Source organism: Danio rerio, chromosome 10 (assembly GCF_049306965.1).
Source record: "Danio rerio strain Tuebingen ecotype United States chromosome 10, GRCz12tu, whole genome shotgun sequence".
In the NCBI taxonomy this organism is placed as follows: domain Eukaryota; kingdom Metazoa; phylum Chordata; class Actinopteri; order Cypriniformes; family Danionidae; genus Danio; species Danio rerio.
In genome coordinates, this window is record NC_133185.1 from 38,356,423 (window position 1) to 38,380,000 (window position 23,578).

Here is a 23,578-nt window from a genome sequence, read left to right on the forward strand (position 1 = left end):
GGGTGACACGGTGGCTCAGTGGTTAGCACAGTCACCTCACAGAAAGAAGGTCGCTGGTTTAAGTCCCGGCTGGGCCAGTTGACATTTCTGTGTGGAGTTTGCATGTTCTCCCTGTGTTCGCATGTCCAAAGTCCAAAGACATGCGCTATAGGTGAATTGAATAAACTAAAACTGGCCATAGTTTATGTGGATGTATGAGTGTGTATGGATGTTTCCCAGTACTGGGTTGCAGATGTAAGGGCATTCGCTGTGTAAAGCAGGTCGTACATCAGATGCGCCGACTAGCGATGCGGCACGCACATGATAGTTGGAAGTATCGCACATCTAACGTACACATTTGCATGTTATTTAAAATGAAACTGTTCAGATGGCGCTCTGTGGCATGACAGAAATATGAACAGTGTCCTGAGTCGTGGCTGGGCACCGCCGACACCCGCCGACTTACAGCGCCGGCGTGTATATATACCCTGATAGAAATCTGTTTAGAATTCCGAAATGCGTGGCACTGCGTAACGGTATTCTGGTGTGCATCCTCCTTAAAACTTATAGCTGGATATAAGCTGGATTGTTGGTGGTTCATTCCGCTGTTCATTCACCCCTGATGATTAAAGGGACTAAGCTGAAGGAAAATGAAAAAATGAATGAATATATTTTTTGGATTACATTTTTTATTCATCATGGTTGTATTGCTCAGAAGTCACAGTAAATGATATTTCAAATAAACTTTTTCTTTTTTATGATTTTGTCTGTTTTAATGCAAACGACATAAAAATTGGCAAAAAAATAAATAAATTCTTAACAGGTGTCCATTTTGTTGGCAACACCTCCAAATTGTAACTGTTTTACTAAACGAATGTCTGTGGCCTGTGCTTTTGGTGAATTTGTTTGACCAGGTGTGTGTCAGGCTTGGCAGAGATTGCAGATCTCTCCAGTATATCCTATTCACCGGCTCAACTGCAAGTATGGGTGGAGTCAGTCGAAGCTCCACCCATCTCTCACAGCAGAGGACATCCAACCTGTAACAGCACCCCACGCAGCCCAAAAGGTTGGAAGCACATTTGAAAAATGTAATATGCATGCTGTCCAGATCAAGATTCAACATTCTTATTATATAGTCAAAATTTTGGGAAATTTCCTGCTAAAACTTGCAGTCTATTATGAACAGCAGGTGTTGAGGATGGCACATAAAATAATAGGAGATAGCACATACCCCTTAAACTATTATTTTAAATGGATGCCCCTTGGGCAACGTCTAGGGACAATAAGATGTTCCACAAATGGTTACAAATTTACTTTTGTGCCTGAAGCAATTCTGTTATGTAATATATGTAGTTAATCGATAAATTATTATTATTTTATTATAATTTTTTCTTTAAAAATTATTATTATTATCATTTTTTTCTTATCAGTTTTTGTTTGTGTACTTGATGTTAAGTGTTGGTGTTTATTGTGTTAAGTGTCTCATTCTTGTTATGTGAAGCACCACCATGTCTGAGTGAATTGCCCCGAGGGAATCAATAAAGCTTTAAACTAAAAATGATTCTATTGGCTAGTTTTGTCTATTTTCACACATTGTATTTTTATTACAGGCCATAGGACTCATCTTCCTGTTGGCACTGAGCAGCTTCCTCATCTCCAGAGCCTTTTGGACACTACACCACAGAGCATCTCTTCATCTCATACTGTCTGCACAGAGAGCTACGCCACAGCCAGATCTGGAGACACCAGCACTGTCAGTCAATCAGTCATTATACTGGATTATTATTTCTGATGTATCAGATGATAAATGCTTTTTGCGCTGGTTTGGTAAGAAGACAGTAAAGTTATATTAGAGTTGAAGGCAAAACTATTAGTCCTCCTCTGAAATTTGAATTCTTTTTTTACGTTTACATTTAGCAGATAATTTTGTCCAAAGCGACTTACAATTGAGATTTTTAAATATATATATTTTAATTAAGTAATGTTTAACAGATCAAAAACCTGGATAACATCTTATTTCATTTAATTTGGCTGGAATTAAAGCAGAGTCTAATTATTGTTTTTTATTATTATTAAGGTCAATATTATTAGCCCCCTTTAAGATTTTTTTTTTTTGATTGGGTACATAACAAATCACTGTTGCTCAATGACTTCCCTAATAAAATTCCCTAAAGGGGTTTTCACCTTTAATTGATAGGACAGTAGAGAGTATTGACAGGAAAGTGTGGAGAGCAGAGAGATGGAAAGGATTGGCATAGGACCACAAGGCAGGAATCAAACTCGGGTCACCGCGAGCTCCGGAGTGCATGTGCCGACGCACTAATCACTACACCACTGGCGCCGACATGAATTCCCTAATTAATCTAGATAACCTAGTTATGCCTTTAAATTGCACTTTAAGCTGAATACTAGTATCTGGCAGAAATGAGTTATTAGAAATTAGTTGTTAAAACTATTATGTTTATAAATGCGTTAATTTTTTTTTCTCTTTTTAAATGTTACTTGTGAAAGATTTTTAAATGAGCTGAAATTCAAAATTTTACAATTATAATATGTGCCTTTAAATGCCTTGTTCTTTATTGCTAGAGTATGTTTTTTTGCAAACTGGAAAGCTCTAAGTTTGTTTTGGCAGCTTGAATTCACTCAACTTTAATTGACTTTAGCTTTTTATCCCTGTTTTGCTGTAAAAGCTTAAATTTTTTTCATATTTGTTATTTTTTCCATTAATATAATCACATTTGCAGTGTTTCTATTGATATCTGGCATGTCTTTTCAGACAAACACCTCTGTGTCCAGCATCCTGCGGTCTCCAGCGATAAAAGATGCATCTAAGCCGGAAACAGACTCTCCTTCCAGCGCAAATGCAGAGTTCACCACTGCCAGCTCTGGAGCCAGACAGACCACCGAGAGTAGCCAAGGAACAAATGAAGAGACGGAGCAGCCTGTTGAACGTAGGCATTTACAATTTATCGCTGTACACCTTTTTCATACGTCCCATAAAGCATTTTGTGGGAGTAACTGTAAAGATTTTAAAAAGCATGTAATTCGAATTAACAATTCACCTTTAGTTGGCCAAAGGGTCTTTCTGAAATGTTTTGGACGAACAAAAAAGTGAATCAAAAGAGCCACAGATAAGCTTCTGATACTAATGTCACATTAAATCATTATTTTCAGGCGTAATGTTGTCATTTGCCTTCTGCTCAGTCCCTTTATTCTTCGGGCTCGCCACAGCGAAATAAACCCCCAACTTATCCAGCATATGTTTTACACAGCGGATGCCCTTCCAGCTGCAACCCAGTACTGGGAAACATCCATACACACTCATTCACCCTCATACTCTACGGCCAATTTAGTTTATTTAATTCAGCTCTACCGCATGTCTTTGGGTGAAAATGGAGCACCCGGAGGAAACCCACGCCAACACAGGGAGAACATACAAACTCCACACAGATATGCCAACTGACCCAGCCAGGATTTGAAGCAGTGAACTTCTTGCTGTGAGGCTACAGTGCTAACAACTAAGCCACGGTGTCGCCAGCGTAATGCCATTTCATGACAAATAAAACTAAAGCACAAAGCCAAATGAACCTCTCACTCACTTTTACCAAAGTTTATAGATTGTTTGTAGCACAACCGTATTATTTAAGATGATTCATTGTAAAAAAAAAAATGCAAATACAATTGATTTGTGTTGGGACAAAGTTAACTTACTAGTTTTTACAAATTTAAGTGGTTTGAACATAAAACAGTTATGTTGTCCCAAAAAAAAAAACTCCAGAATTGTGTTGTTTCAGCTTATTTTAAGCAAGTAGCTTGAACAATCAGTTTGATTCATGATTCAATTGAAATTCTTTTGAAAGGAAGTTCCTCAAACAGGAAGTGGGACCCATAATTTCAAATAAAATCATCCCAAAACGAAACTATGGGATGTATCGTCAAACTGATTTTAATATTGATTTTAACAAGCACTGTAGTGAGAAAGTCATTTGTTTGTGTTTTCTGCAGAAAACAATGATGTGGATGAGAAACGTGAAGACCAGTCAGATTGTGAACATCTGTGTGAGAAAGATGCTTATGATGAGGAGCGATTTGATGATGACGGGATCTCAGAGAGAAAGGAAGAGTGTGAAGGTGAAAACCAGTGTCAGAATGATTGATGATAGATCTATAGCAGGACTTGAAGTGATGAGCATTTGTGGTTACAGACCGGCATGGAGATCTCAACTGGGCTGATGTGGACACTAATACAGACTCTCAAAAAAGCAATAAGAGTCCCAGTCTTGATGAAACTGAGAGGTAAAACACTATATACAAAAAAGTACATGCAGAATTATTTTACAGCTGTTTGGATAGAGAAAAGCATCTGAATTTAACGTGATATTGTCCTCTGAGGTGTTCAGAAGTGAAATAAGTATAAAATATAAAAGTGAAAACAGAAATTATAGTGACATTGACTGTAAACATTTATTGTGTATGTCAAGCTTAAAGGCGTAGTTCACCTAAAAATGAACATTCTGTCATCATTTACTTATCCTCCCCTTGTTCCAAACCTGTTTGAGTTTTTTTTTCTTTCTGTTGAATACTATTGATGATAAACTGAAGAATGTTGGGGGGGAAAGGTCATTGACTTCCATAGTATTGTTTTCCTACTATGGATTTCCGTTACCCCTTTTTCAACGTTCTTTAGAATATCTTGTTTTGTGCTCAACAGAAAAAATAAACAAAAGTTTAGAATCACTTGAGTGTGAGGAAATAGAGAGGAAATTTAAATTCTTCTTTTTAATTTGATTTTATTGAAATCAAAAGAGAAATTACTGGCATGTGGGAAATCTTTTTCACTATGCATCAGTCCAAATTTGTTCAAATATTAAATATATTTTCCTTTTAAGCATGTTTCAGATTATAAAAAAGGTTGATACTTCATTGCAAGCAAATACAACATTGCAAGAACATAAATAAAAACTTGTGCATGGATAAATTGTTTTTTTTTAATCCTAGAATACTCTATTTAAAGTAAAGAGCTCATTTTAGTCTTGATTAAAAAAATTGTTTTTTACATTTACAGCAGCACGGTTTTTACCAAAATTGTAAAACCGTTTTTACTTTCTTTGTGTAAGCAAGAATTTTACAATACTGTAAAAATACTCAGGGTTCAACGCTAAGGATTTTTTCTACTGGTCCGATCGGGCAAGTGGTTTAGATTTTTACTTGCCCTGCCAAAATTTTCACTGGCCCCACCAAAAAAAAAGGTAAGTTAATAGCTATTTTTATCCACATATTTTAAATAATGTGTCAAAAATAAAGTCTGTAAATCTAGAATTTCAATACTTAAAAAAAAACAATTGTAAATATAAGTGTTATGCAAACAAAAACAGCAGTATGGAAAATGTGGAGGTATTTTATTGCAGTTTGAAATTATTTACCAAAAGCTGGCTGACTTGTCAAACTGACGGCAAACTATGCATAACATCACTAAATTTTTATTTTATCATGTTGTTTCCATGTAAATGTCTACTTCCAAGACGCTAGAGACAGACATTTTCGTTTAGCCTTATAATTTGATGTTGCTGACATGTTGCTGTTTCTACGCTGTACTGGTTGTTACCAGGTAACAAAAAAAATAGCATGGTTAACTCAATCATATAAGACGAATCAGAAAGCAATATGTTGTTTACGACATTACAGAGAAGGTAGCATTTAAAGACTTAAAAGCTTTAAATGCACGCAATTGACAAATAGTCACAGACAAATTAAATGTTAGTGACTGACTGACTGACTGTCCCAATCGGGCCAGTAATGATCCGGTCTACTGTCCCAAGTGTCTCTCACACTGGCCCTGGGCCAGTCCTTATTGTTGAGCCCTGATACTCAAAAACGTCTCTGTCAATGTTTCCAAACTATAACATTTGATTTACCAAAGTCAGACAAGTGCTAATTTCACATTTATCACATCCATAACGGAGAGATGCCACATCCATAACCAAGCTTTATCCTCATAAAACCAAAAAATGTCAAATAAAATAAAACCAATTATTTTGTTTTACAGTAAGGAAACACTTATCCTTTTAATTAGCATTGTTTCTTTTGTGTTGTGCTGTTTAATTCACAGAATTTCTACAAAGTATGTTGGATACTGTAAACTTAATCGTTTACAGACTGATATTTTTCTGATCCCTTTCTAGTTAGTTGTTTTGAAAAACATAAATAGATGTTTCAATATTATGTTAAAATATACTTTCTCTGTAAATTTATGTTTTTGAATTTTTACTGCAAACGTCACATCCATAACGCTGGAATTGCTGATTAGCTCGTTTTGAACAACACTTAGGATGGGCCTCAACGATCTTGCACTTTTGATCTTTGCTCGTTTTTGGATTTCATTTATTATATATTTCTTCTCTCTCCTAAGATTAAAATGAATATGGTTCTGATCTTAAATAACCTATAACGTCTTGCAGGGCAAGTTCCACCCTTGATGAGGATCTGCAGAAAATGCTTTTGGAAATAGCCGCAGGACAGGGAACTCCTAGAGGCCCAGGGGCTCTGTGAGTGTTGAAGAAACTCGTTTTTGCACACAAAAACCACACAACATCCTGCTTTTTATAACATGGTGTCCGTGGGACACCATTTCAAAAACAACATATTAAGCTTTAAATTCACTAAAATATGGTCTTGTAGGTCTTAAATCACTTTAAACAGGTGTTCATTTCCCTAATTTTCCCTTTTGGGTCTTTGTCTTAACAAACCATCTCAATAAAACCTTTAACAAATGTACAATTTTTCTTACAAAAACATTTGTTCATGTATTTACAACCAGTGTTTGGGGTTACTCATCAAGTAACGTGAGTTACGTAATAATATTACTTTTCTAAGTAATGAGTAAAGCAGTGGTCACCAATCTCAGTCCTGGAGGGCCGGTGTCCCTGCAGGGTTTAGCTCCAGCCTGCCTGAATGTTTCAAGCACACCTAGTAAGACCTTGATTAGCTTGTTTAGGTGTGTTTGATTAGGGTTGAAGCTAAAACCTGCAGGACACCGGCCCTCCAGGAACAAGTTTGGTTACCACTGGAGTAAAGTAACGCATTACTTAAAAAAATAAGTAATAATACTTGAGTTACTTTTTTAAAAATGTAACTTGAGTTGGTTATACAGTGTGTCGTTAATTGCAGAGCTCCTAAATACCCTGCAAGCTCTGAAACCTAAGCTTCAGCAAAGGTATAAAAAAGTAACTCAAAAGTAACAATGCATTACTTTCCATAAAAAGTAACTAAGTAACGCAACTAGTTACTTTTTTGCAGGAGTAACTTAATAATGTAATGCATTACTTTAAAAAGTTACTTTCCCCAACACGGCTTACAACTATAAGGACACTAGCCTGGAGAACCTAAACTAGTCTCTTTTTAAAATAAAATTATTCTGAATAAAGGTACATATGTATGTATATAACCAGAGTTTTCTTGTTTTCACACATTTAAAATACGTGGCTAAGAAGTTACTTCATTAGATTTTTTTTTAATGGGGCAAGTAAAAATCTTTTCCACAGATCTTTAGAAAAAAATTCTTAGCAGATAGGACTGCATGATATTGAAAAAAATTGACATTGCAATATTTTGTTTTGCTGCGATATATATTGCGATATGAATACAATTTCACCAGATAATTTGAATAGCTCTATTTGGAAAGTTTCGATCGACTGGTATGATTAAGTCTTTTTCTATGCAGTGCATATGCATAAATTATAATAAATTACAAGCAAAAATAAATAAATAAACAGTGCTATATGGTTTTCTGGGGACTCAAACGGTATTCAAGTACAGAAATTGAACATTTAAATGTAAAATCATTGTGTAAATAATTTCAAAATTAATACTATTTAATAATATCTATATCTTTTAATCTTTCATAAACCATCTAATCCTGCGATGTGACTATTGCAGCTACACATATTGCGATATCGATGTTCAAACTATATATTGTTTAGCCCTGTTAGCAAGTTTGAAGTTTAATTCATACTGGTCTTTAAAAATCATTAATTTGACTTGGTGAAACCTGCAGAAATCCTGTATAAACCTGTCATATTTCACACTTCACCAAAAATGAAAATTGACACCCTCTCAAACACATTTGGAACAAGTGAAGGATGAGTCAATGAAGACAGAAATTCATTTTTGGTGAACTATCTCTTTTAATAATATCAAACAATGATCTACACTTGGTCTAGGCTGTGTCAGTCTGATATTAAAGGAGAGGGAGATGTGAGAGACTACATCTAGACAGCAGGTGAGTGGAGAGATGTAATGAGGTCGTTTTTAGCCTCAAAAGCCAAATGCAGTGTTTAACAGTTGTGGTTTTTCTCTGTAGACAATATAAATGAGCTGGAAGAGAAGACGGAGGCAGCTGATCAGGAGAACCATCCTAACAGGTGCGCAAGAAGCATAAAACATCTTGATTAACACAATGCCAATAATCCTACTGTTTATTAAAGGAATAGATAGGTTGGGATACACTAATGGCCCGTTTCCATTGAGTGGTACTGTACGGGTCACCTCTATCAGGCTTGCATTTACACTGCCATAAGGGTATCAATTGGTGGGTGTGGTGTACGACAGAAAGATTCAGACGACGTCATTCTCGCTTGAGGAAATGTCTACGGGTCGTTCACATATCATACGAGAAGCACTTCTCACAGAACAAATGTTTTATACACATATAAGTGTATATTATATATATATATATATATATATATATATATATATATATATATATATATATATATATATATATTTATATAACTGCAGATCAATGATAGGGTGAAATAGCCTTCTGTAATGTCTGCAATTATATAAAAGAAATAAATTCAACATATATAAGCTCATAAAGATCCTTAGTCTCCGATATGTTACCAATTACAGATAAACCACACACAGCATACATTTAGTCCTTATTTGGCTTCAAAAACAACACAAACTATAGCCCAGTCAGTGCAAACCTCTCATCTGTATCTCTTTAATCTTCACCAGCACATGTGACCTCTTGTTAGAAAGTAATTCCGTCATTCCAGAGTTCATAATAGTCCAAAAGGTGACAATAATAGTTAAACATGGCAGTTTGGTCATGGTTTAGGTTGCTGAAAGAATCATTTGCTCCTTTGCTTTTCCAGCTTCTCCTTTGTTTTTTCATGCCTCAGTTTCGCGTTTGACTGTTTCTGAAAGGATCGGTTGCCAGAAGCACTTCAATAATCACACGCATGTTATTATCATCAGCTAAAGAAGTTTTTTTTTATTATTTCAAATATAGTAGTGCGGTGAGCTCTTTGGAGAAAGTGAAACCGCTCGTGCTTTTTGACGGGCTCGTAAAACAAAAGCAGGACACAGCTGATTTTCTTCTTGGCTTTGTGGCTGTTCATAAAGATGACGACAAGGTTTGTTTGAGCTCGGGTCGACCATTGGTTGTTATAATGTATATATGATTACGATGTAATGTCCCGGCTGTGTATTTCAAATGGTGCATCCTTTATTTTCATTCTCCTGTTTGTCCACGAGCTAGTGACGCATTTCTTCAATCCAATAGTGTTTAGCTGTGCGCCTAGCTCCGCCTTTTGGTACTCTTTTGTCTTGCTAGGTACCCTTTGCAAAGGGTACCCAAAAAGTGGTACAGTACAGTTCGCTTTTTGATACCCGTTGACAGTGGAAATGGCCATGAAAGCGTACCGAACCGTACCACTCAGGGGAAATGGGTTAATAGATTACCAATTTAAAAAATTATGATGGCTTTCCAGATTAAAAATAGTCCAAAGTTAACTTTTATAATTTTTTTTTTATCTTCAGAGTCCTGGAACAGACATCAGTCGAAGTTCACTGTTAAAGAGGAGACAATCTCTCAGATATCCTTATCCGTTTTTTTGCATCTGAATCAGCTTAAGGCATACGTTCTTGTTCCTTTTGTTAAATTTACTGTTAAATGAAAAATATCCTTCACAAATAATAAAAATACAAATAAATTAGCTTTCAAAATGTTATTAACTTAAGTTCATCAACAGTTTAAGGTCATGCTTGTTTTGACAGTTCATTTGATGTTCTGAGATTAATGCTAAAGCAAGTGTCTCATGTTGTGTAATGCTTTAAAATAAAAGGCACATGCATACAAAAAGAGAATTTATTGCATACATGACCTGGAAAAATGAACACACTGATTCATGTTCAAATGGCATCTCCTTCATCTGTCTGCAGTTACACAAACAGCGGTTTCACTTTACAAAAAATATATATAAACTTGAATGCTGTACACTTTCTTTCTTGTACAAGTCTAATGATTCTACAACAGGTCATGATATAATTTAAATTGAGCAGCGTGAAGGGGCCAAAATATGTTTCTTCCAAAAAAGAATTTTCATTTTTTTTTTTCATATGCAGTCTTGATTGTACTGGTTGTGAACACAGTATTTTTGAAATGCTTTCTAGTGCCCTTCATTGGTCCAATCAGCAGATATGTGGAAGGAACTGGAAGCGTTGTACTCTTTTTGGTCCATTTTTCAGTCGTTGGCCAGCAATGACACAAGTCCTTTTTTGTCAAGTTCAATGAGCTTAAGGTGCTGTAACGTTTTCAGTGCAGAATCGTTGACTTTCATGTTTAACTTCTTCATCCTCTGAGTGCTTATCGGCCCCCTGGAGGAAGAACAATAAGGATATTTTGATCAATAATAAGCCAAATCATATGGCTGTTGTCTAGTATTAATCAGGTTATGGCTCTGGGTTAAAGGTGGCGTGTTTGCTTAAATATGACCAGACAAACCTGCTCTTATCGGAGAAGTGCTCAAATAACTGCTTATAAAGAGCGTTGAGGTCTTTCAGCTTCAAGTTACCACGTACACTTCGTGGGACAGTCTCAAATGTCTTTTCAGACACATCTTCATGGACATTTTGTGCTGTTAGGAGGGACAAATCGGCTATATGTTACTATTATTGAGATGCTTATGAAAGATGCTGTTACATGTTATGGGAGCATCGTGTTGATTGATTTTGTCCTTACCTTCAGACTGTGCTTGAGATTGAGGTTCTGATGTAGGCATGGCCTTTATAAAAAGATTAAAAATAAATCAATTAAAACACATAATTTAAAAAAAAATGCACACACAAACACTTACATACATATACATGTACATATACAATACATATAAATTTAAAAAAAAATTTTGACCAGGTACATAAACAGGCTTTTTAATGCCTTGTGCACACCGGGATGTTTAATCGCCTGCACTTATAGAAAGTGTTTTTCAAATAGGTTTTTTGATATATTTGCCCAAACAATTTTCACTGGCGATGATCTAAGTGAACGTGCATGATCACTCCCTGACTTTAGATGGCGCTTGATTAAAAACAAAAATACTAATGATGTTTCTGGTTTCCTATCCGATCCGATACCAAGGAAAATGAAGACCAGTATCGGCGATACCGATCCTACACTGATACTTTGCCCAAAAATTGCTGTTTGGGAAATTCAAGTAACAAGTAGTGTACTTAAAAGGGTCACTTTATACTGATTACTAGACATATTATGGGTTACTCTTGTTTATCGATGAAGAATTATCAAAAAAAAAGAGCCAACTTTTATATTTATTGAGAGCATCTGAGCATGTATATCTTAAAACGCTTGCCTGAACATCTCAACATTAAACATTAACACAGTTTAGTGACATGTTAATCCGGTCCCCTTGAAGATTTTTAACCTTTTTCTTTTGTTTTGTTTTATTACCGTCACAAAAACCCAAGTCCACAAAATACAGCCACATTGCCACAATTTCTCCTGCTGCACCTAAGGACTCTGCAAGCGATGCGTCTCGCCCCAGCAGCACCTGTGTCTCTCCTTTCCTCCTCTTCTGACCGCCTATACATGACGTAGTCATATTCTGTCATGTGATTTATATGTAGGTTTTTGATTAGGTTTGTGGTTTTACCACAGTACCTCACTGTTTTGTTGCAGGTGTCACAAACAGCATCGTTTGTGTTTATGGAAGTGAAGTAGCTCCTCACAAAACTTCGCTTGCAGTCACCCATATCCAATGATAGCATGACTGAACAACATGTGCCAGCGAACTGACTGAGTGGCTAGCTAGCATGCTTTGCAGTTGTACAGTGCCATATTATGCACATGACTTGGTAGGCGGAAGAACAAGTAGTTGCGTCTAAGTTGGCATAATTCAGATAAAATAGAGTAATTGTAGTTACTTTCCATTGTATTTTTATTTCCAATAAACTACATATTTGCTCCAGATTACTGAAATATTGATATTTAGATAAGATAATAGATTCTAGAAAGCGCAAAGCTGGTAACGGAGATATCGATATTTTAGTATCGATCCACACATCACTAAAAAATACCCCATGGTACACAAAATGGCACTAAGCAACGCTTCTGACACTCACTTGTTGCAAAATAATTTCCTTGCGTTTTTAGCACATAAGCTTTTTCCACTTCTTTTTAACCTCCTCCACTACTGCTCACAAACACCTAGTCAAAAGTTTGTGGTTAAAAAAAATTTAAATAAATAAAAAGAGGCTTAAAAGAAAATGTGGTGAAATCAAAACTAGCCATCGAATCTTACTTGATCTGAAATTCCTGTAGCTTGGCTAGACTGTTTTTTGCTTAAGTGTCACAAAGTCATGTTTTACGGTCACCTCAGCTGCTCAACACAAGTGAACAAAACCACCAATATCAATGCATGGCAAATTTTATTACTATTGTTTTATATTTTATCACTTATTTCTTGCGTTTTGTGCATCAGTGTGCGCACTCACATTAGCACCTTTAGTCATAAAGCGTTAGTGATAATCAAGTGTGATTGTCCCGGTTTGTATGTGCCTTAAGCTTACAGTCAGTTTTTGTATTTAAATAAAGCATTCATTTTATTGAGCAGGGATGCACTGCAGGGTTCAACAATAAGGACTGCCCGATGGCCCGGGGCCAGCATGAGGGATGCTCGGGACAGTAGACAGAATCCTTACTGGCCCGATCGGGGCAGTGCTGCCTTTTCACTAAATTTTAATAGACGTCAACATAACCGTAACACTAACTTATGAGGCTAAAAGAAAACGTCTGCTTCTAACTTTGTGGAAACTTTTACATGAGTACAACACGACGAAAAAAAATGAAGGGATGTTTTGCTTAGTTTGCCGTCACTTTTAAGTCATACTCTATTTTACTGCTAAATATTTTAACATTTTTCAAATATTTGAATTCTAGATTCACAGACAATATTTTGTGACATTATTTAATAAATGTTGCTAAGGAATAGCAATTAACTTTTTAATTAATTAATTACATTTTTTTTTTTTTTTATGGGGGGCTAGTGAAAATTTTGGCAGGGCAGGTAAAAATCTGAACCACTGGTCCAATTGGGCCAGTAGGAAAAATCCTTAGCGTTGAACCCTGCACTGAATTCAACAAAAGTGACAAAACAAGCAAGTCAATCCCCAAACTATTCATTCATAATGTAAAAAAATATTTTTCCCACAATGATGCATCTTGTTCATAGTCTTATTGTCTTTTGGAGGGAAAAAAAACTTGCTGGTTGAATTAAAGTAACTAGGTCAGCATTTGCCAGGGCTGTGAATAATTTCGGGCTTGACTTGAAAACATTAAGCAGCCTTCAATGTTGATAAGAACTCTAATAATAGTAAAATGTAATTAATAATAAAATTAGAAATGCTAACCTCTACATTTAAAGCAGCAACAGATGAGCAGAGAGCATCTCTTGCTTCTTGTTCTTCTTCTGTCAGTGGTGGAACCTTCAACACAACATTTTAAATTCAGGACGCGCAGTGCAAACTCAAAAACCCAAAGGAAATGACCTTTTCCTGAACATCCTTTAACCATGGTAAAACTATTGCCTAGCCTGTAGTGTAAAAACACTGGCACTAATGCTATGGTTTGTTAGATTTAGTCTGTAGCTGTACGAGTGAATAAACACCTGCACATCTGCCGTGTTCTGCAGTTGTTGAACCAGCTGCACTGTGGTGTCCAGATGAGCTCGTATGGAGTCCATGGATCGTTTCTGTTCTGCCGCGATCTCTTCCACCTGTGCACACAGAGCCGCATGACGTGCTTTGATCGCCGACAGATTCTCCAACAACTCAACGGGGTTTCCCTGAAAAACCACAACCACAAATTTAGAAAGAAAGACTTAGGCCTTGATCACACTGAACCTTTTTTTAAACTTTTTTTCGTTGAGAGGCGCCTTTTTTGAGTGATTTACTAACGGCCGCAAGATTTTTTCACACTGCTCATGTGCCCCTTGAGTTTTACAGCCTGCTGCGTCTCACATTTTTGTTGTTGCGCTCTGTGCGCCTGCATTTAAAAAGTCAACAGAGTGGAAAAACTAGACTACTTCAGTTGCCTCTTTTTCATACTCCCATTAAATGAAAGCAGAGGCGGGGGTTCCTTTAAGGTGACAGCAATGTTTGTTGTTGTCTACAAAGACTTTTAAAGATTGATGAAGACTAGTGGTCACTGTTTCGAGTTATTCAGAAATTCTTGAATATCACAATGTTATTAAATATTACAATTCTAACAATATCGACAGCAACGCTCTTGCACAATACCAACGACTATAAAATACACAAGAAATGTCACACGTATAGTTTTGAATGGGGAAAAGTGTAAAGGTCAATATGGCAAATGAAGCCCCGCATTCTAGAACAGGAGCCAATCATCGATGCCATAGAGCACAAGGTGTCAAACTCAGTTCCAAAAGGGCCGCAGCTCTGCACAGTTTAGTTCCAACCCTAATTAAACACCTGATCAAACTAATTGAGTCCTTCAGGCTTGTTTGAAACCTACAGGTAAGTGTGTTGGAGCAGGGTTGGAACTAAACTGTGCAGGGCTTCGGCCCTCCAGGAATTGAGTTTGACACCCCTGCTTTAGACTGATGATTCTCCGGGGGAGGGGATCGGTCCAGACGTGCGTTTCTGCAGATTTTGTGTGATTTGAACAATTAGAAATGAAACTAAACCCAGCAGGCACAGGTTATCAAAATGATATCAGATCGACGTTGTACCTTAATATCGTGGGACATTGCATTTTGTTTGGAAATGAAAATTGGGTTGACGTCAGAACCCCACATCAATGTCAAACATCAGACAAACGTTGCATTTTGGTTACTTTCCAACACTACCTAAAAACTACCAAATATCAGTCTAATGATGTTACAGCTTGACCTTGTTTAGACGTTACCATTATGATGTCTATCAGACGTTGGATTTTGGTTGCCATACCTGCCGAATAAATGTCAGTATTTGCATCAACATGACGTTGGTTTAAAATATTGGCTCGACATTGAAACATAATTTTCCAATACAACCTAAAATCAACCAAATATCAACGTCATTATTGGATTTCAAAATAACATTGTCCTTAGACACTGGCAACCTAAATCTAACCTAATACTAATGTCTTATAAAGTTGTGTCTGCTGGGAAGTTGTTTAACTTTATCGGTGTTTCCTAATATGAATTAATTCCTAAGCTTGGCAAGCTATTTTGGAGAATTTGATGCCTCTTATTCAAACCGATTGACCGAGAGGCGTTTCAAAGATGGCCACTGACTGAAATGGCTTGCCTTTAAGCATAGGTCTCAAACTCAATTCCTGGAGGGCCACAGCTCTGTAGAGTACTGCTCTGACCTTAATTAAACTTAAGCAGGTGTGTGTTGGAGGTGGTTGAAGCTAATCTGTGCAGAGCTGTGGCCCTCCAGGAATTGAGTGTGAGAGCACTGCTTTGAAGGGACTTTTGCAATACGCAGCTGATTCAGTCATTGCCTAGCGCCATAAAAAGCGCAGAGCACTTCTTTTTTTCTTTTCAATAATAAAAGGCAGTGTGCTGCGCAGTGCACCTCGGCTTCTTAGAATGGAAAAGCACATTCGGTGTGATCGGCCACTTACTCACAATTTAAAATTTACAAATGAATGTGAGCTTACCTCAAATGTGCCAGCTTCTCGCGCACTGGCCATGAAGTCAAATTTAAGCCGCTTTTCCACATATTCGATATCAGCTTCTGCTTTCTGGAACTACAAGGACACATCATTCAGGAAAAGGCAAATATACACCTTTTAAAGTGTATTGCACTCGATGTACAGGCACTCAGCATGTCCACTAGAAAGATCCAGTGTTTATTTCTCCAAACATCAAGGCTTTTTGTTATACATGTCAGTGTACTTATGTAACTAGATTTACATGCTTCTTTTTTTAGGGGTTAGTATCAGTATGTTTGTTATAAGAATATCTATAAGCTAGTGTGCTACAAAGCAGTGACAAATAACTTATCAACCTGATATAAACATCCAAAACTTGCAGTCAATTTCATCTTTATGGATCAACGATTTTTCTCACATCACCTCATACTTCAGTTTCTCATCAAATCTTGACCAATCAAATGCTCTCTAGTACCTGACATGACCCACCCACTTCAAATAGCTTATCATTTGCTTTTCATTTGATGAACTTGAACTTAATCACTCACTGGCAGAGCTGCGATTAATGGGGTATATGCCGAAGCATGCTAATAGGACTTTTAATTTGCCAGTAGCCTGGGTTAAGCGCTTAATTGAATACCAATTCAAAATCCGGTGAGTTTAAGGTCTGTTTTCTTTAAAAATCAGCGATCTCCACTGGCTGAGTGATATCCGATTTAAAGTGGGTCTCAGATTGTACAAGAAGCACTGCATTAAATTACATTTCCCCCGCCATGTCTTTATAATATGACCATTTATTTTTACCGCAGTATATTCAATGGAGCTTCTGCGTTAGCCTGCCGATTCTGACGGGCGCGTGCGAGTAAACGGCTTTTTGTCTCGTTTTACGCTTGAGCAACTAAATGAATGCCAAAGTTTATTTAACTGAATGTATTTTAATGACATTACAACATCGATGCTGTATAAGGAACCGTATAAAATGGAAAAAAGTTCACAATAACAGGTCACCGGAAGTGTATCAGCATGGGAACAGCACTAGCTCGGCATATACCCTATCAAAACTACACTGGCTATTTTAAAAGGGGAGGAGCTACCATATGTCCCACCCTCTCTGTGTCTCAGTTGAGATTGTCAAACATTGAATAAAAAAAAAGCACATTTCTAAGCACTTCACGAGACCTTAAAGACCCTAAATTGTAGCTTTGTATGTGATGTACACTAAACAAACACATTCAAAAATGTCATCAAACTGTCCGCTGACAAATTTCACACACATTGTTTTAATCTTTTTAGCTGTGATCACCTTCCATACACACTCGTGATTTTAACATGTTAAAGCATTGACGAGACTCGAGTTGATTGCTGCTCACACGCAATTCACTTCTTTGCCCATCTGACTGAAGGTACAACCTAAAACCTAAAACCCTATTAGCAATATTGCACTACTCTGAACACAGTGGACAGCAGAGGCAATACTGATAGGGTCCCAAGAATTAGGATTAATTCTTAAACGACCTGCAAAACAAAGAAAACAAACCAGCAATAGGAGACGACGCACCTTTTCAAACACACCGTGCAAAGCTGCTCTCAGACGCTTTGACAATACTATTGCACTGCTAGCTGTCCAATACAGTAGTGCAATGAAGTCAGAGCACCTGTTAACAGCACTTGAGGACCGGCCACGCTGATGACCCTACCTTTGAGAAAAATCCCTGGCCAATGCCCTTTTAACATTGCACTGCTTTAATAACTGGGTTATCAGTAGTACAATATAAAAGGGGCACTGGACAGACAGTACACAATCAGGGTGCTCCTTTTGCATGCTGAAATACTTAAATTAAAAGCCTGAGAAGAAAAATGACAGTCGTCAAATCAACATTAGAAACAAAAACACTGCAGTACTGGAATCCAGAGATGTTTTATAGAAAGGGAAATAAGTCTAATAGGGAGCTTTGCTTGGGAAAGTTATACAATTTTATATTTTTCATAATTTTACTTTATCAACTTAGAGGTCCTTCACAATTTCATTTCATAATGGACTTTTGATATATTTATTTATTTTATTAAGGTAGACTAAGGTGCTGCTTAAATGTGACCTTATATTACCGGCCCGTAGCCAGGAGGGGTTCGGGTTGTTCAAAAGACCCACCCCTCACTTACAAAGGTCCAGATTTTGACCCATAACCAAGCTCATCTTTCCTATTTGCCAACATGCTAACATAAATTGTGAAAAATACCCATCTAAGTAAGCTTTAAGACCAAGCAGAATCCCCTGTTGGCTGTAGCTTTGGTGTGATTTCAGCTAATCAGTTTTGGCCAATGCATACTATTTTTTTTTTATGAGTCCAAAATCCATTTGTGCAAGAAATGATACAATCTGATGCGAGTGAAGTAATCCTCTATGGCACAGGTGTCAAACTCAGTTCCAAAAGGGCCGCAGCTCTGCACAGTTTAGTTCCAATCCTAATTAAACACACCAAGTCAAACTAATTAAGTCCTTCAAGCTTGTTTGAAACCTACAGGTAAGTGTGTTGGAGCAGGGTTGGAACAAAACTGTGCAAGGCTTCGACACTCCAGGAATTGAGTTTGTCAGCCCTGCTCTTATCTAACTTTTTATTCAAAATCTTGGAACTTGTTCTTAAAAAATCACCAATAAAATGTGTGAAGCACCTAAAGTGACCCAGTGTTTCCTCTAGGATTTTTTCCAGCTGTGGTGGCAGGCCTTTTTTTTTTTTTTTTACACAGATCTACCAACTACCTGTGGCGTTATTTCAATGACAAATGTCGTGGGCGCATTATTAGAAGTCGAGATCGCATTTTTTAATAGCCTACAAGCATGCGGATCTCTTTGCTTGCGCGCCAATTTTCTCTGCTCATGCACAAAGACCCCACCCATTGAACAATACATTTAGCTTTCAAAGCTGTTAACTTGTTTGTGTTTCAAAATGTCATCCTTTACATGTCCACTATAGTGGACACCAGGACCATCTTAATGTAATTAATGACTGCATGTTGTAGGGGGCAGAACTGAAGCAGAGAGGATTCTTTATAAGATAGTTGAGAGAGATTCTGATTTAGAGTCTGACAATCAGTTTTAAATCACTTTTATGTGAATTTGGTTTTGGATTAACATCACTTTTTTTTTTGGGCTCTCTTTCAGAGTAAACGGTTTCAGGAATTTTAATACAAAATGAAAAATGGCTTTTTTGTTTTGTTTTTGTGACATTAATATTGGATTAATATCCCTTTACAGCCATATCCTGTACTGTTTTGTTGTGTTAAAGTTAAAAATAAAAACAAAAAAAACTCTAAATTGTAGATTTGTTTTTAACCCAATGGTGTAGGAAATCACAGGGAAAAAAGGAGGATAAAAAGTTACTAATGTTGGAAATACTACGCCCCCTATTGCCACCTAAAAATCTAATGAGATTTGAACTCATGAAAAAATATATACATTAATGCATGTTTAATGTATTACTTAAATCACTAAAAGACGAAGGTGGCATTAACGACATATGTACATGCATGCAATCTTACTATTAGCAAGACATTACAATTTGCAATACGTCTTTCAAAACCAATAGACTAGACATATTTTGTGTAACTTAAAATTATCTGTTCCTAACAACAGTTCTAGAGCGATAAGCTCGTTCCTCGTGTACATAAAGCCCTCACAATTTACAGATATATCAATATCTCGTACTGTACAGTAAGAAATAAAGTTGGTGCTGCAGCGCGCAGTCTCGCGGACACGCGCACAGGCCCTCCCGCACCCGCAGTCCCCTCACCGCCGATTCACACACCAGCTATCCAGCTAAACCAATATTTTTGCCCTGGATATCGTGGTTTCGTTATAAAATATGCACCTCATAGTTATTTAATAGTACGTAGACTGATCTTTGAATTAAAAACGACTGAGTACTGCATTAGCAGTGGCACTAGCTAGCCATCAAGCGACATGTTTTTCGTAATTTTCTCCCCTCCAACCTGAGGGAAAGTCAGAGGCAAATACATAACATGCAGCTCTTCGTGTTTTACTCTACATCACGTTTTCTAACATAAAAACGCAGGTGTTATTACCAACTAGACGCATACGACCGCAATATACGCAAAAACATTTGATGTAAAGGTTTAGCTGAGAAAAAAACAGCTTACCATCGCCTCCAGCTTATCAACTGTCTCCATGTTGAATAGTTTACATTCCTGAAGCAGCCCCGGAAATATAAAGCTCGCAGCAGAACGCAAGACCGTCTCTGATTGGTCAGCTGTCACAGAGTGGGGATGGTGATTGGTCCGTTTGGAAGGAGAAAGAGGAAAAGGGGCGGGATGGAATTCTAACGCACTTGTTCAGAGTGAGACTGTACCGCATACGTTACTCTTTGAATATGTGTAGTGGGAAATATATGTTGGGTGAGCTAAATTGTCCGTCGTGCATCTGTGTGAATGATAGTGTATGGGTGTTTCCCAGTGATGGATTGCAGCTGGAAGAGCATCCGCTGCATAAAACATATGCTGGATAAGTTGGCAGTTCATTCCGCTCTTGGGACCCCTGATCATAAAGAGAATTTTACTTTTTTTTTTTTCTATTACAAAAAATATTTTATATACAAAGAGTTCCCAACATTACACTCAAACAGATTTTGTTAGTTTAATTAGTGTCCAGCAGTGTGTGGCTTATTTGTAACGCTTTGTCAGTTACGACTAACCCTGCAGTGTTGTGTTTTCCCCAAAACTGGCTAGCAGTCACTCTGTTTTTTTTTTTACATCTATTTAAATGGTTTCGTCTTTTAACCTAGAAGACGGTAATCACAGCAAAATAAGATGTTATGTTTATACTTTCACAATTAAAAAAAGTAATTTTATAATGACGGTTTGTTCTGTAGACTATTGAAAAAAATATATTAAAATATATATAATTTTGTCCTTAAAGTGTTTTTTTAAAAATGTAAAACTGCTTTTCTTCTAGCCGAAATAAAACAAATAAGGCTTTCTCCTGAAGAAAAAATATTATCAGACATACTATAAAAATTTCAGTGCTCTGTTAAGCATCATTTGGTAAATATAAAAAAAAAGAAATAAAAATCAAAGGGGGGCTAATAATTCTGCAAAAATGGTTTCTCCTGTATTTCTCTGCCAAATTTCCCCCAACTTTTTCAATAACTGGCAGGAAGATGTCTGCTGACACTGTGTTGAAAACCGCGGAAGCATGCCATGGTTAACCCTGAGCAAATACCTTAAAACTCATTGTTACATTTTACCCTGCATTACTTTGCGCCCGCTTCCCTACCTGTTTTATCACTTGTGTTTCTTTATGGACATTTTGTCTTTTTCATTTTTGATTTTGACAAGTAGGGCGACGCGGTGGTGCAGTAGGTAGTGCCATCTCCTCACAGCAAGAAGTTTGCTGGTTTGAGCCTCAGCTGGGTCAGTTGGCGTTTCAGTGTGGAGTTTGCATATTCTCCCCGTGTTCGCGTGGGTTTCCTTCGGGTGCTCTGGTTTCCCACACAAGTCCAAAGACATGCGCTATAGGTGAATTGGGTAAGCTTAAATTGTCTGTATGTTTGTGTGTGAATGAGTGTGTATGGCTGTTTCCCAGTGACGGGTTGCTGCTGGAAGGGCATCCACTGTGGAAAACATTTGCTGGATAAGTTGGCGGTTCATTCTGCTGCGGCGACCCCAGACAAATAAAGCGACCAAGCTGAAAAGAAAATTAATGAATGAATTTTGACAAGTTTTTGTGTCTGAGGATCGGGTCCGTTTCACAATGCACTGGCCCCTTATGGCTGATCCTCCATGCTCCCACATCACTCCTTTTGTTCTGTTTATTATTTTATGAACATAATTTATAGGCACAGCCAAGGGAAAGAGGGGGGCAGGTGTGGGGACTTCAGGATTTCAGCTCATTTGCAGATGATGTTGTCGTGTTGGCTTCATCAGACATGGACCTTCAGCTTGCACTGGGACGGTTTGTTGCAGCGTGTGAAACAGCAGGGACGAGAATCAGCACCTCCAAGTCCAAAGCCAAAAAGGTAACCTCTCATCTCAAGGTTTGAGGAGAGTCCTTGCCCCAGGTGAAGGAGTTCACATATTTTAAGGTTTTGTTCACGTGTGAGGGAAGGATGGGTTGTGAGATTGCCAGGTGGATCAGTGCAGCGGCAGCAGTAATGCAGTAGATGTATCGATCCATTGCGGTAAAGATGGAGCTGAGCCGATTTACCTTGATTTACCGGTCAATCTACGTTCCTACTCACACCTATGGTCATGAGCTTTAGGTCATGACCAAAAGGACAAGATCTCAGATACAAGCGAATAAAATGAGCTTCCTTTGCAGGGTGACAGGGCGCACCATCAGAGATAGGGTGAGGAGCTCTGCCACCTGGGAGGAGCTTGGAGTAGAGCCGCTGCTTCTCCACATCAAGAGGAGCCAGCTGAGGAGACTCAGGCATCTGTTTTGATGGGGTCCTGGAGGCCTCAAAAAGGGAGGTGTTCTGGGCTTGTCCCACCAGGAGGAGCCCCAGGGAAGACCAAGGACACGCAAGAGGGACTCTTGTCTTGCCTGGGAACACCTCTGGATCCCCTGGAGGAGCTGGAGAAGGTGTCTGGGGAGAGGTAAGTCTGGGGTTTTATCTTGAGACTGCTGCCCCCATTATCCGGCCCCGGATAATCAAAAGTAAATGACGTGACATGACATTTTAGAATTTACGATCACTCTATCTGTGTGGTTTGCTTGTGTAGATCATCTAAACATTTACATTTAATACACTCATCCGCAGTTAAGTATTATTTTAACAAAAATGTACATCTCTAGTCGCCTCACACCTGAGTATGTGCTGACTTATGTTCTCAAGGTCCTCAGTAGGTTCCATTCAGAAGAGCTCATATACTCTGATCTATTCAGAAGGTCCCCCTGAAGGGAGTAAAGCATAGGAATGAGCACTTCTGAAGTGTGTGACACCAAACAACTACCCCTTCACAAGGGATCATGGGCAGAAGTGTTCATCAGTTTTATCCTTCAAAATCCTTCATTCCAAAGGACCCTTCAGAGTGGCCAGTTTTTAGCACTTCTGTTTGGAAATATCCCATGTGGAAAGCACTGCCGGCTCTAGATTAAAACTAATTATATTGTAAATAATGTTCAGTTTCTTCCACAGACTGATTTATACAAATCAACAAGGACCTCAGATTCAGCTAAAATTCATCTGTGTGTAATATTCAGGCCAGTGTCTTGTTTTAAATTAAAATTCAGATTTAAAAGGTCTTTAGATATAAATGTACTATTTTTAAAACAAAAGAAGTATTTTATTTAGTTACATGAACTATATACTGTGTAAATATAACACATATATTTTGATTTTATTTACATTTTTATTACAAACCCCCCCCCCCCCCCCCAATTAATTATACATTAATATCACAGAATAATATTCAACAAAATACAGAACACATGCGGCAGAGTTTAAGTCCATAATTAATGACGTTTCACCCAAACGAACCAATCGACCGTCAGACTTCGCCATACGAAACCCCGCCCAATTTAATTTGACTGACATTTTTTTAATTCAATCACTGCCCAGCACAAGCACCTCTACACCAATCAGAGAAGGCTAGTAGCTCATTGCTCCAACAAAGCTTGGCTGC

General features: G+C 37.6%; 3 protein-coding genes and 3 non-coding genes across 11 annotated transcripts in view; 2 read left to right on the plus strand and 4 right to left on the minus strand.

The window, feature by feature from the left end:
* tex14 (testis expressed 14, intercellular bridge forming factor) overlaps nt 1-10,126 on the plus strand; it is a 25,636-nt gene extending 15,510 nt beyond the window's left edge. For all 6 annotated transcript variants that reach the window (XM_073914995.1, XM_073914997.1, XM_073914993.1 and 3 more), the window contains exons 21-29: nt 894-1,045; nt 1,590-1,732; nt 2,756-2,930; nt 3,985-4,110; nt 4,185-4,275; nt 6,438-6,524; nt 8,199-8,257; nt 8,339-8,399; nt 9,805-10,126. In XM_073914995.1, coding sequence (XP_073771096.1) covers nt 894-1,045; nt 1,590-1,732; nt 2,756-2,930; nt 3,985-4,110; nt 4,185-4,275; nt 6,438-6,524; nt 8,199-8,250 — 826 coding nt within the window. In that variant the 3' untranslated portion in view covers nt 8,251-8,257; nt 8,339-8,399; nt 9,805-10,126. The remainder of the gene's footprint in view (nt 1-893; nt 1,046-1,589; nt 1,733-2,755; nt 2,931-3,984; nt 4,111-4,184; nt 4,276-6,437; nt 6,525-8,198; nt 8,258-8,338; nt 8,400-9,804) is intronic.
* Nucleotides 1-23,578, plus strand: part of mdh2 (malate dehydrogenase 2, NAD (mitochondrial)) — a 172,983-nt gene that overhangs the window by 139,997 nt on the left and 9,408 nt on the right. The window lies entirely within an intron of this gene.
* On the minus strand, nt 10,119-20,164 carry ska2 (spindle and kinetochore associated complex subunit 2). Its single transcript, NM_001199675.1, has 7 exons — nt 20,096-20,164; nt 15,947-16,036; nt 13,944-14,120; nt 13,687-13,761; nt 11,006-11,048; nt 10,769-10,901; nt 10,119-10,641 (listed from the first exon to the last, which is right to left on the minus strand). The coding sequence occupies exons 1-7, from the start codon at nt 20,123-20,125 to the stop codon at nt 10,509-10,511; spliced, it is 681 nt and encodes a 226-aa protein (NP_001186604.1). The 5' UTR covers nt 20,126-20,164; the 3' UTR covers nt 10,119-10,508.
* mir454a (microRNA 454a) lies at nt 17,338-17,461 on the minus strand. Its single transcript, NR_045237.1, has one exon. It is a non-coding gene; the product is annotated as a microRNA 454a (primary transcript).
* Nucleotides 17,521-17,606, minus strand: dre-mir-301a-1 (microRNA 301a-1). The gene has a single exon (NR_030125.1). It is a non-coding gene; the product is annotated as a microRNA 301a-1 (primary transcript).
* dre-mir-130a-1 (microRNA 130a-1) lies at nt 17,650-17,734 on the minus strand. Its single transcript, NR_030076.1, has one exon. It is a non-coding gene; the product is annotated as a microRNA 130a-1 (primary transcript).

Coding starts and splice junctions, on each gene's coding strand:
- ska2 (NM_001199675.1), bottom strand. CDS start 20,125: ATGGAGACAGTTGATAAGCTGGAGGCGATG. Junction 14,121..15,946: donor GAGAAGCTGGCACATTTGAG/GTAAGCTCACAT, acceptor GTGGTTTTTCAG/GGAAACCCCGTTGAGTTGTT. Junction 13,762..13,943: donor AGAACACGGCAGATGTGCAG/GTGTTTATTCAC, acceptor GTTGTGTTGAAG/GTTCCACCACTGACAGAAGA.